General features: G+C 41.4%; 4 protein-coding genes across 4 annotated transcripts; 3 read left to right on the top strand and 1 right to left on the bottom strand.

The window, feature by feature from the left end:
- The first annotated feature begins 306 nt into the window (after positions 1-306).
- On the top strand, positions 307-3,241 carry paox (polyamine oxidase). Its single transcript, XM_049735735.2, has 10 exons — positions 307-542; positions 956-1,132; positions 1,209-1,339; positions 1,403-1,584; positions 1,736-1,917; positions 1,986-2,155; positions 2,350-2,435; positions 2,585-2,697; positions 2,766-2,920; positions 2,992-3,241. Exons 1-10 carry the CDS (start codon positions 389-391, stop codon positions 3,142-3,144), a joined length of 1,503 nt encoding a protein of 500 aa, XP_049591692.1. The 5' UTR covers positions 307-388; the 3' UTR covers positions 3,145-3,241.
- Positions 3,242-3,461: 220 nt separating this feature from the next.
- On the top strand, positions 3,462-5,799 carry mtg1 (mitochondrial ribosome-associated GTPase 1). Its single transcript, XM_049735736.1, has 11 exons — positions 3,462-3,695; positions 3,833-3,899; positions 3,970-4,072; positions 4,278-4,364; positions 4,436-4,492; positions 4,588-4,678; positions 4,749-4,810; positions 4,885-4,981; positions 5,097-5,178; positions 5,267-5,379; positions 5,591-5,799. The coding sequence occupies exons 1-11, from the start codon at positions 3,593-3,595 to the stop codon at positions 5,701-5,703; spliced, it is 975 nt and encodes a 324-aa protein (XP_049591693.1). The 5' UTR covers positions 3,462-3,592; the 3' UTR covers positions 5,704-5,799.
- Position 5,800: 1 nt separating this feature from the next.
- Positions 5,801-7,009, bottom strand: LOC125978404 (shadow of prion protein). Its single transcript, XM_049735746.1, is given in 2 exon segments — positions 5,801-6,988; positions 6,990-7,009. Coding segments are annotated over 2 exon segments (471 nt in total). The 3' UTR covers positions 5,801-6,537.
- Positions 7,010-8,173: 1,164 nt separating this feature from the next.
- echs1 (enoyl CoA hydratase, short chain, 1, mitochondrial) lies at positions 8,174-10,583 on the top strand. Its single transcript, XM_049735738.1, has 8 exons — positions 8,174-8,345; positions 8,802-8,999; positions 9,077-9,204; positions 9,335-9,434; positions 9,501-9,605; positions 9,725-9,844; positions 9,935-10,002; positions 10,082-10,583. Exons 1-8 carry the CDS (start codon positions 8,252-8,254, stop codon positions 10,145-10,147), a joined length of 879 nt encoding a protein of 292 aa, XP_049591695.1. The 5' UTR covers positions 8,174-8,251; the 3' UTR covers positions 10,148-10,583.
- Positions 10,584-11,963: the final 1,380 nt, after the last annotated feature.

The following is an 11,963-nucleotide window of genomic DNA, read 5'->3' as shown; positions in this document are numbered from 1 at the left end:
GAATGTAAAAAGAAAGAAAGAAACAAGAACAAGAAAGGTAATAATAATAATAAATAATAATAATAAAAACTGTGCTGTTAAATGCAATTTTTTTTCATCCTGCTTTTTTATTAGTTTTAGTTAGATGAGCAGTTTGATATTTTTTATTAAATAAAATGAAGACAAAAACAAAATATTGGTAAAACTAATTAAATATTAGACTTCCAATTATCTAAAAACTGCGTTTGAGTAGATAGAAATATGCAACCATCCCTAACCCTTTAAATCGAAGAGAAGAACTTTATTTTGAAACGCCCCACCAGAAGTCACCTCGCACTCAGAAGCAAATCGTGATCTTAACGATGTTTTTTTTCCCGTTAACCTGTCAAACTGACCCTTTCAGGTCACGATGTCGACGGGTGCCAACGCTCGGATTGTCATCATCGGATGCGGAATATCGGGGATCGCAACGGCACAGAGACTCGTGAAATCAGGATTTAATCATGTGCGTATACTCGAAGCGACTGGAAGAAGCGGGGGGAGAATCAAAACTGGCAAATTTGGTGAGTGCAACAGAGAACCCACTTTGACCCACTGACAGTTTCTTTCGTGTAACTTTACGTTATCACTTGCAATGACTCCTCGGTTTACGACATAGTTCATTTCCGACGATGGCGACGTAACTCGGGTTTGTACGCTACCAACCTCGTATACGTCGCACTAATAAAGCCCGAATCACACAGAAGACAGTAATATTTAAAATCGATTGAAAACAATATGCAAAACCGCTGTGTGTTCATTACCATATGATAATCATGCGTAGCCGGAAATATTCAAAATAAGTGGTAAAACACAGCATTCATTAATTTGTTAAACAAACGTAGGGAAAATGTGGACAAACAACCATTCACACGCATATATAAATTGAAGTTCACAATAACCCCAGTACTGTTATTGTTGTGACTTTTGTGTGTAGGTGATAACATAGTAGAGTTGGGGGCCAACTGGATCCATGGGCCATCCGAAGAGAACCCGGTATTTTGTTTGGCTCGGGAATACGGCCTGCTGAGTCCAGATGCTCTCACCCCGGAGAATCAGGCAATGGATATCGGCGGACATCCTCCCTGGATCCCCAATGTCTTCACCAGCTCAGGTGACTCTTGAGAAAACCTCTCGTCTTTTTCGACCAAATAAGGTGGTAAACTCGTGCTGTTCCTCCTAACTAAAAGGGCGTAAGTTGAGCCCTGAAGATGTGTACCCCTCTGTGGAGATGTTCAAAGAACTTCTGGATGAGTGTACAGAATTTCAGGAGAAGGGAGGCGAACCTTGGCCTAGCGTGGGCCAATTCATACGTGCAGAGGTATGATCATCATATCCATGTTCTACCAGAACTTGACAGTAACATTGTCTTGTTTGGGTTTAGGTGCTACAAAGATCAGCGGAGAAGTGGAAAGCAGACAAAGCAGGATCTTTGCAGCGGTGTATGTTGAGCACCATGATGAAGGTGGAGTGTTGCGTTTCTGGAACTCACACCTTGGATGACCTAGGCTTGGGTGCTAATGGCCTCTATAAAACAACACTCGGACTAGACTGCACCTTCCCGAGGTTCGTAGTCCAACATATAAAACACACTGGCTGTGCATATTCAACACCTCAATAACTCTTTATCGCATTTACAGTATAGATAACAACTTGGTGTGAAAAGAAAAAAAATCCATTTGTCTCATATTTTGTGTTGAATTCTGTCTTATTTCAGAGGTTATGAAGGTCTAGTAAAAAAGCTGATGTCAGAGTTGCCTGCTGGTGTAGTGAGCTACAACACACCCGTTCGTCGCATCCACTGGAACAACTCCGACAAAAGCGACGCACATGTGAATGTCGAGTGCGTTGATGGGAAGATGGTGGCTGCTGATCATGTGATCGTCACAGTTCCTTTAGGTATTACTATCGGGACTTCATTCAGTTGGTCCTCCTGAATCTAATTGTTGTTGCTTCTGTTTGGTCAGGCTATTTAAAGAAGCACTATACGTCACTGTTCCATCCTCCTCTTCCTCTGCACAAAATTCACTCAATCCAGAGATTAGGTTTTGGCACCAACAATAAAATATTTGTGGAATTTGATTCACCCTGGTGGGATGATGACTGCGAGGTCATCTACTTGGTGTGGGAAGATGAGGTGAGTTCACAAATGAAGCAGGAGTATTGTTCCCTCTTCAGCTTTGTGCCAAATCCAAACTTTACCCTCTTTGTCAAGGCAGAATTACGATTATGCACTGTGACCGAATACTTATCTTGTACCTTCTCTTCATATTTAATAATTAAGCTTTACAACCTAAAACCTAATCAATTATTTGTTGTCACATTGGTCAGGATGGCATGGTGGATCAGGTGCAGGATGTTCCAGGATCCTGGATAAAGAAATTGTTTGGCTTCACTGTATTAAAACCCACTGAAAGGTCAGCAGCTCAATCAGTCCCATAATTAATTTATGATTCATATCTTCAACTGTTGCAGAAAATCCTCAATTTAGTGTATGTTGCGTATTGTGTATGTTTGGTGGAATTAAAAAAATAATAAAAATAATAATAAGTCTTTAAACTTTCAGGTTCGGCCATGTTTTGTGTGGCTGGATTGCTGGGCATGAGTCAAATTATATGGAGACTTTGTCTGAGCAGGAGGTTCTGCATGCCGTCACACAACTCGTCCGCAGGTTTACAGGTGAATGAGTTACAGTCTTTTATTGTTTTACTGAACAAGCCCAATTAATTCTGTGCACACGTACATAGGTAATCCCATAATCACTCCGCGGAGGGTCTTGAGGTCTCAATGGTTTCACGACCCCTGGACATGCGGATCATACAGTTACACCTCAAGGGGCTGCTCATTGCAGGACTTGGAGAACTTGATGGAGCCTCTGCCATCCAAGCGATCGCTCTCACAAGTACTGACATTTTAAACAAAGTAACGATACCAAACTCACAAATCATAAACTGTCTGGTGTGTCCTTTCCAGCCACTGCAGGTGTTGTTTGCTGGAGAGGCAACTCATCCCTGCTACTTCTCCACCGTCCATGGAGCTCTTCTCACTGGCTGGAGGGAAGCCGACAGACTCCTTGCTCACTACTCCTCCGCTCATTCTGCACAGCCAACCAAGTCAAAGCTCTAAACGGAATGATGCACAATGAAGTGGTTGCATTGTGACTTGTTATAACATTGTTTTGCCTTACGTACATCTACTAGAAGCTATTAAAATGTTATTTAAAGTCCTGTTTCTATATTGTGCAGTAATATTTCAAACTACTCCAATAATTTTAATATAATCCAATAAAAAATTAATGTTCTCATTTGTTGTAAGGGTTTTTGTCCATGTAATTTGTTGTCATATTTTATCTGTGCTACCAGTACCGGTTATTATTATTCTACGCAGTACTACACACGCGACTCGGTTTGTTGATGAAAAGCGGAACCTTTTGCAAGTTTACAGTTTTTAGTCGGCGTGTAAATAGTGGCGTGCAGGATGTCCATACCGTAGTTTTTCAAAGTCGTGAGTCGGAGAAATACTGATTTAGGTTCCGATGTGACTGTTAAAAGTCTCATCTATATTTATCACGGCCATGAAATTGTACAGGTCACTTTGCGATGTTGCCAAGTTTCGAAGCACTTTCGATTTTGGAGGACGGGAAGTGGCTCACTGGTTCCCTGGACATATGGCTAAAGGTGACTGCAAGTACTGTAATTGCTATGAAATGACAAATTAATGCATTATTCCTGAAATACGGGTTTGGAGTGAACTGTTTGTTTTTGTGGTTAGGGCTGAACCGGGTTTGGAGTGAACTGTTTGTTTTTGTGGGCAGGGCTGAAGCAGATGAGAGCCAGTCTGAAGGGTGTGGATTGCATCATAGAAATACACGATGCTAGAATATCCTTACTGATGGATCTGAAGATGTGTGTTTGTCATGCAATAATAAAACATCTTTAACATGAAGCACATCCCCTTCTCTGGAAGAAACCCTGTGTTTCAGGAGACGATGGATGTCAAACCACATCTGCTTGTTCTTAACAAGATGGACCTGGCTGACCTGTCAAAAAAGCAGGTGCTTACCACATTCGTGCTGTGTTTAGTTAATATTGTTTTAAAGAACACACACAGCCAGCAGGACTGGATTCTAGTCCTATGTGTTATCTAAAAAACTACGTTAATGTCATTATAGTGAAAGAAATGTTCAATCAATCTATCAACTTTTCAAATCCAGATGCCCTCGTATGATTTCATTTAAATAGATCTCTTTTTCCATGCAGAGGATCCTGAAGGAACTTGGTAGAAGTGGCGTGAAAAATGTTCTGTTCACTGACTGTCTAAAACAAAGAGACGACAACGTCGCCAAGGCATGCGTCGTCGTCGCTTAACGGCCAATAAATTTGATTACCAGCCTTCACTAATGTCGATTTTGTTTCAGGTGGTGCCAACAGTGCTGGAAATGTTAACAAACTCACAACGTTTTAACAGAGAAGAGGTACACGCGGAGTAAAACAGCAAAAGACATCATGCTGCCTTGATACTGTAGTACCTAATTTTGATAATCACATGTAAATGTGTACATTTGTTAAGAATCATAATTATTGCCTAATGGTAATTGGAGTGCCCAACGTGGGAAAATCATCACTCATCAACTCCCTAAGAAGGACTCATTTGAAAAAAGGTACGTGTAAGTACGCTACGCTTTTTTATTTTTTTATTTCTGAGTTACACGCTTGAAATGTGTCGTTCAGGCCGCGCGTCTCGAGTTGGTGGAGAGCCTGGTGTGACTCGAGCCGTCCTCACTAGGATTCAGGTCAGTGGTGTATATATTTATGTATATTTTTTTTATTGTATTTTTTTCATGCTATTTAGTGGTATTGTTCTCAGGTTTGTGAACGCCCCATAATGTACCTGTTGGACACACCAGGAGTCTTGCCCCCCAAAATAGAAAGTGTGGAGACAGGCATGAAGCTAGCGTTATGTGGTGAGCATACATGCTAATTTAGTGATACCAACAGAAATGATCCAGTTGTTCAGAACAATGAAAATGTGCTAAATCGAGGCTTCAATTGAACTGTGCTTCTGTTGTCTCGCTCCAGGAACTATCCTGGACCATTTAGTGGGTGAGGATGTCATTGCTGACTACTTGCTCTATTCTCTGAACCGGCTTAAAAATTTCAGGTAGTAGTTTTCGATGTGAGCCGATATTACGCCATCTGCGTTGCTATTTTAAGTCTCTGTTGGTCCATTGCTTTGCTTTTTTGCACAGTTACGTTGATAAATACAACCTGGAAGAGCCTAACGACAACATCCAACATGTCCTCAAGCACATAGCTGTGAAGCTTAAGAAGACTCAGCGCGTCAAAGCACTCACTGGAATGGGTGAGAGAGAGAATACTGCTTGCAAAATACAAGCCAAAATTTGCATCCAGAATTTTTTTTAAATGCATTTCTGGATAATTTGAGAATACCCCCCCAAAAAATACAGAAATCTAATCTTGTTTTCATTTGCTTGTTTGTGCTATGCTAAACTGTATGCAGACGTGTGTCATTAACATATTAGGATATGACAACAATGTTTGCTTTTCTTTAGGCAACATTAACATCATCGTACCCAACTATACGGCAGCGGCGTACGATTTCATCCGAGCTTTTAGAAAAGGAGAGCTGGGCCAAGTGATTCTGGACGAGAAGGACACATTTTAATGGATGCACCTGTATATTTGAACATTTGTAAGTAAAATCCTTCAAGATCTGATTGGAATGTGTCTTGATTTTACAATAAAAAAGATGTCTTTTTGAGTTGGTTTACACTTGTGTTTATTTGCATTGAGACGGATAAGAAAGGTATTCTGTACATTGCACAAGTGCTATAAGGTAAACAAGAAGCATTGGGGATATATCACAACCTGTTTAAGCAGCACCATATGGTTACACATGACTCACAAATATACTGGATTTCCTCAAATAGTAACTGTCCCACAAGTGGTGGTCCACAAAACGCAAAGCCTCTCGTCTTCTATCAGGAAAATGGATCGTAATTGTCACGATCTCAGCTCAAAGACTGAAATTTGAACTCAATTGATAACAGCAGCACCTGCCGAGTCACGTAAACAGTCGCTCAGATGACTTCAAGTGTGGAATCTTTGTGAGTGATGGACATAAATGATTTCCCTGGGCTTCATAATAAAAGATCTTGGACGCCTCTCCCATATTCCGTAATTGTAATTTTTAACTTTAGTGTCACCATGTCAATAAGAATGTTTTCTAAAAGTGTTCATAAATGAAATTATGCTATTAGCCTAAGGAAGTGCATATTTTAATAGCATTTTGGCTTTGTGTAGTCCCCATACTTGGTCTCTCGTGGCTCATTTGGTCCACAACACTCAAGCTGGTGCACATAAGTTTTTACATTTTAAGTTGAAGTGAACAGTGCAGTGTTTGCTTTGTGGTCATGACTATGTCTTCCCACCAGTTTTCCTGTTGCTTCCGGCCTGTCCTGCATTTGTCAGGTCCAGCACATTTCTCCATAAAAGCTCATTACCACATGGAGTCCCACAACAGTATATATTTGGAGGACAGCGTTGCCATGGTGACGGAAAACATTTGGCAGAAGGATGCTCCCGCGTTGGAGCCAGACATCTGAGCATCAAAGTAACTGGTCCTGTTATAATAATCCAGCTCCTCGTTGGAGTCAACGTTGCTGCGGCGGTAAGCAGACGCGTACCATTTATCTGCCGTAAGGGCCACCGCAGCCCCTGCGGCCGCAGCGGCGGCCACCCGTACCGGGGACGTCCGGCCTGCCGCTCTGAAGCGAGAGCGCGGGCCGCCATAGCCGCCCGCACCGCGATACGAGCCCGCCGTGGAGCTACGTGCAGATCCTCTGGATGAGCCACGGGACCCCCCGCGGCCTCCTTTGCACAGTGCAGGCTCGCACAGGAAGGCGGAGAGCAGGAGGAATATCCAGCAGGTTGTGAGCACCTGGTTCATCTATGCAACCATAGAAGAACATTTTTCTTTAACGTCACTAAAAATTTTTTTAATGAACTGCTACCAGTTTCGTACACAATTCTGAAATGACAAATTCACTCAGATTATCTATGGCTTTATAATCGGTGGAGTTCTTGAGGACCAGTATGCAAAGTGATTTTAGATAATTTGCGCGTGATCACAAAGCAAAAACAAATTAATAAAAGTTCGGCAGACATAAAAATCATTTATATACCACTTGAGATGCTATGACAACATGACTGAAATATGATTGGATGCTTGGTAAACGCTATGATTCTCATTATTGCCTTATGACTGCTTTTCTGGCCATTGCCTCACATGTAACATCCATCATTTTGGAAATGACAGTAGTTTAGATATGGAAAATCAATTTTATTTTGCGTTCTAGTAATAAAAAATTTGTGACTGCACTGATGTCAAGTATGTTGACACTGAGAGAGCTGATGCATTGTTGACATTGCATACGTTTTATGTAGCTTTTTCCTCTCAAATAAACATGATGCATAAATAATAAATATGCCAGGGGTCGTGTCAAACCACAAATAGATGCTTGAAATTACTACACATGATTGACAATAAGACACCAATGGCAATCAATATGCACAAATTGCACGCCATTATTTTATACGGAACCATTTTATACTCAATCTTCATCCCACCGTGCAAATTAGCCTACTAGCTCATTGTAGCCTTCTTGTAATTGATTAAATCAATAATTAAGCTGTTACGATCCCATAATAAGCAGAGCATCCTTACGGTTGGTGCGTACCTTGATCCTTATATATCTTCAAGAAGAAGAAAGGTTGTGAAGATGGTCACGGAGGATGCTGGTGCGCGTTCACGAGGATGGCGGCGCGTGAACGAGCAAGCGCGCTCCAAGCATCACTATCGCTGTTGTACCACGAACATAGAGAAGATCCTGCAGTGAACGTGTTCCGTCGCTGCGATACGTCACGCGCGTCCGTCATATTGGATGTGTCAGATCCGCATTTATCTCAATATACACTATAATCATATGTCTAAGTGACTGTAGTATAGTCAGTGAACTGACTAACTATTATGATAATTAGTATCTTGGTTGCAGTGTCGCTAATAACAGTAATACTATTCATGTACGCTAGACGGCGGTAACGCTAAACTACATTTGAATCGGAACCTCTATTAGGCAACGAAGAAGAGACGTACAGGAAGCACTGTGCAGCTTTTGTACAAGTTGACAGGCAAACAGTCCTCTCCTGTAGTCATGGCGTTTGTCTGCAGAAATGCTGCCGCTTTGCTCAAACCGAACCGCGCAGCACCCGCTTTGCTCTCGGCAGCCGCCCGCTTTTTCAGTTCGGGTGAGTGTTTTAAAAGACACGCGTGCTTTTCATTTTTCAATGTCAAGCACAGTTGCGTCACAAGCTCTGCAAACTTGTCTTCGTTGCATTGAGCTATGAAGTATGAAGACATATGTCATAAATTCCAAATCGACATTGCAAAGCAATATTATTACTGTTATTTATTTGTTATTCTATTTTTGTGCACTTTAAAGATATAAAGTGTGGTCCACTGACAATGTTCATTATGAAATTTGGAAATGTTTAACACGAAAGTATTCTATAGTATGAATCGCAATAGATGGAAACACAGGTTGACCCCTGACCTGTTCTACATTTTGCTGTCTTAGATAATTTATAAATGAAAACATTTGGAACAAACTTAGTGAAATTTGATAATTACCCATAGCACAGCAAATGAGCTCTCACGACAGAATAGTGTGTCGATTAGTTAATCTGTGTTTGCCGTCCCTGCAGGTGTCCACTACGAGTACATTATGGTAGAGAAGCGAGGAGAGAAGAAGAATGTGGGTTTTATCCAGTTGAATAGACCTAAAGCTCTCAATGCACTATGCGACGGTTTGATGAAGGAGGTGGGTCAGGCCTTGGATGCCTTCGAGGACGACGGAGACGTGGGCGCCATTGTCATCACAGGCAGCGACAGAGCGTTTGCAGGTAAGGGGAATAAATATTAAGAATATTGGTGCCAAATTCAAGAGTCAACACGGCTCTTTTTTTTCTGTCTTGTTTAGCTGGAGCGGACATAAAAGAAATGCAGAATCGAACTTTCCAGGAGTGTTACGGTGGGAACTTTCTGGCTCACTGGAACAGAGTGTCTACTGTGAAGAAGCCTGTGATCGCTGCTGTCAATGGATTTGCTGTGAGTATCTCTGTTTTGCAACATCCATTGTCTAATATGCGAGACATGCTCGATCCTTATTCTTGGAGGATGAAGGTAACACATGTGAGAGAGGTCTGGGGTCTCAGCTGAATTTTGTTCCTGGTTGCAGTTGGGAGGAGGCTGCGAGTTGGCAATGATGTGTGACATCATCTACGCTGGAGAGAAGGCGCAGTTTGGCCAGCCAGAGATTCTGCTGGGGACCATCCCTGGTATGACTGTGTAGAACCTGAGAATTTATTGGAACCACATTTATGATACGTCTTGTCTCCGTGCAGGGGCGGGCGGCACCCAACGTCTGACCCGTGCGGTTGGCAAGTCACTGGCCATGGAGATGGTGCTGACAGGAGATAAAATTAATGCCCAGGAAGCTAAGCAGTCAGGTACGAGAACTGTTTACTACTTCAATACTAACATATGGTTATTTCCAGGCTATTTACTTGTGTCTATTGCCACTAATTGAAATGTTTTTTTGTTTATTTTTTCCTGTTGCCGTTTGCAGGTCTGGTGAGTAAAGTTTGCCCCGTGGATCAGCTGGTGTCCGAAGCGGTGAAATGTGGCGAGAAAATAGCTGCCAATTCCAAACTGGTGTCGGCCATGGCCAAAGAGGCAGTTAATGCAGGTCAGGCCACATTCAGTGAAACCCGTATCACGCATTGTAATCAAATCAGGTTGAAATTTGTCGTTTTTTTTCCTCCTTGTGCGCTTTCAGCCTTCGAGCTGACTTTGGCTGAGGGAAATCGTTTGGAAAAGCGCTTGTTCCACGCAACGTTTGCTACGGTAACGTGGTCCACTGTCATGTTTGGAGACTTGACTTCAAATTACATTACAATACATTTGTGCTTTTGTTTTTTTTTAGGATGATCGCAAGGAGGGCATGACTGCGTTTGTGGAGAAGAGAAAGGCCAGTTTTCAGGACAATTAATTCGCTATCCAACTCCAAACAGATCATGCGCAGCAAGTTGAATAACATCAGTAGAACATGGAAGGTGTTTTATCTCACTTTTAGTTTAGTAATACCACAGTTTTTTCCCAGTCAGTGATCAAATATGATATTCCAATTATATACCATCATGAACATGGAGAAAAAGCAAACCAATCTTGTATGTTTTGCAAAAAGTGACATTACAGTTGACCTTTTTTTCTAATTTTCAATGAGTGCCTTATTAAGGCTTGCATTTGGATTTGAATGATTGAATACACAATCCCACACAACTGAGCGTGCAGTGAAGGTGGATGCAGTTCAATATTTACCACACAAGGAAATCACATGGGTCATTTCAAGCATTGGAGATCTCTGAGTCTCTTTTGTCTAAAGTTTTTTTTTTGTGTACATTTTGCAAATAAACCAGATGAATTGATGTCTGTTTTGTAGTTGGTGTGAAGAAAAAAAAAGGAAGGGTGTCCACTGTTGAAGATTTTTGTTTAAATAATTTTTAGGTTTTTTTTGTTTAGGGTAAGCCACTAGAGGGAAGCCACATGCAGTTAAATGTTCCAAGTGTCAAGCAGTTAAAAAAAAAAGCAAAGTAATTGGCAAAATCTCTTTATTTTTAACGTTTTAAATGCTATTGGGCAAGCAAATTATATATGTATATTAATTATTAATTGTTTCAACAACATTCTAAATTGCACGTCAACTTTAACAGTTAAACACTTTTTGAATGTTTCAAAATAAATTTATTTTGAACATGTAAAACAAAAGTAGTTTCCCCATGTTAAAAAATGAGTCCAAGTCCGGATTATATTTCAAATATGCAAGCAATTCGTATAAAATAAAATCAAATCACCCCTCCCTTTTTTTATGCACTAGCTGTCTGATGTTCACGCGCATCTCACCCACAAGGCCATGGCCTAATTGATTTTTATTTTTCATTCAGTATTCCCCCACAGAGCTGTCTTTCTTGTCGTTCCTGTGAAACAAAACTTTTCAGTGCGAAAGAAACTCGTCTCCTCTCTCAGCGGGATGCACAAAAAGTCTGCAGCGTCCGAAGGTTCTGCAAAGGAGCGTCGTCCTTTGAGGCCTGGAGAAAGGTCAAAATAATAAATGTCGACTCAATTGAGCTCCTCCAGGCACACAATGGGGACCAAAACGTTACACTGAAGCAGCGCGGACTCTCGTGGCGTGATAAACTCATTTAAAGAAAGTCCAAAAGAAAGAGTGAGCAGCATGGGTCCGGACTGGGAGAATTGGGAGGGGCTCCTGGGGGGAGCGGGGGCTAGATTTACTTTTCTGCAAGTCAGCCACGCTCCCCTTAGCATTCACTCTGACTTCCACCCTATTTATTGTACTCTATTGGCCAATAATGCCTCCTCCTGTCTTACTTTTAACTGTCAGAAATGAGTTATTTTCCTTAAAACATTACATGGGTCTATATTGAATCCACTATTAGAATTTAAGTATAGCACAGGGACTGAAACGGTTCAGTCACTAAGAGGACTCCTAAAAATTTTTGCCATCCAACTGAGAGTGTCAGATGAAACAAGCAGTGTGAGGCAGGATATGGAGGTCATTTAATTGACAAATATTTTCAGTATCTCACATTCTTGGCTGCAGCGACTGTCGGAATATTGCCACTCGTGTCTGCTTTGAATTATGCCCTGGGGGGCAACAGCGACAAGCAGCAGCAACTGTGGTCATGGGATGAATAACATACCAATCATGACAACTTTTCCTCCTAATCATAGATTAAGTTGCAAATATTTGTATTATTCCGTTTACCTATGAATTTAAGATGCGTTGA

Source organism: Syngnathus scovelli, chromosome 12 (genome assembly GCF_024217435.2).
Source record: "Syngnathus scovelli strain Florida chromosome 12, RoL_Ssco_1.2, whole genome shotgun sequence".
Taxonomy (NCBI): Eukaryota; Metazoa; Chordata; class Actinopteri; order Syngnathiformes; family Syngnathidae; genus Syngnathus; species Syngnathus scovelli.
Note: the sequence above shows the minus strand (reverse complement) of the source record. Positions and strands in the feature narration are given on the sequence as shown.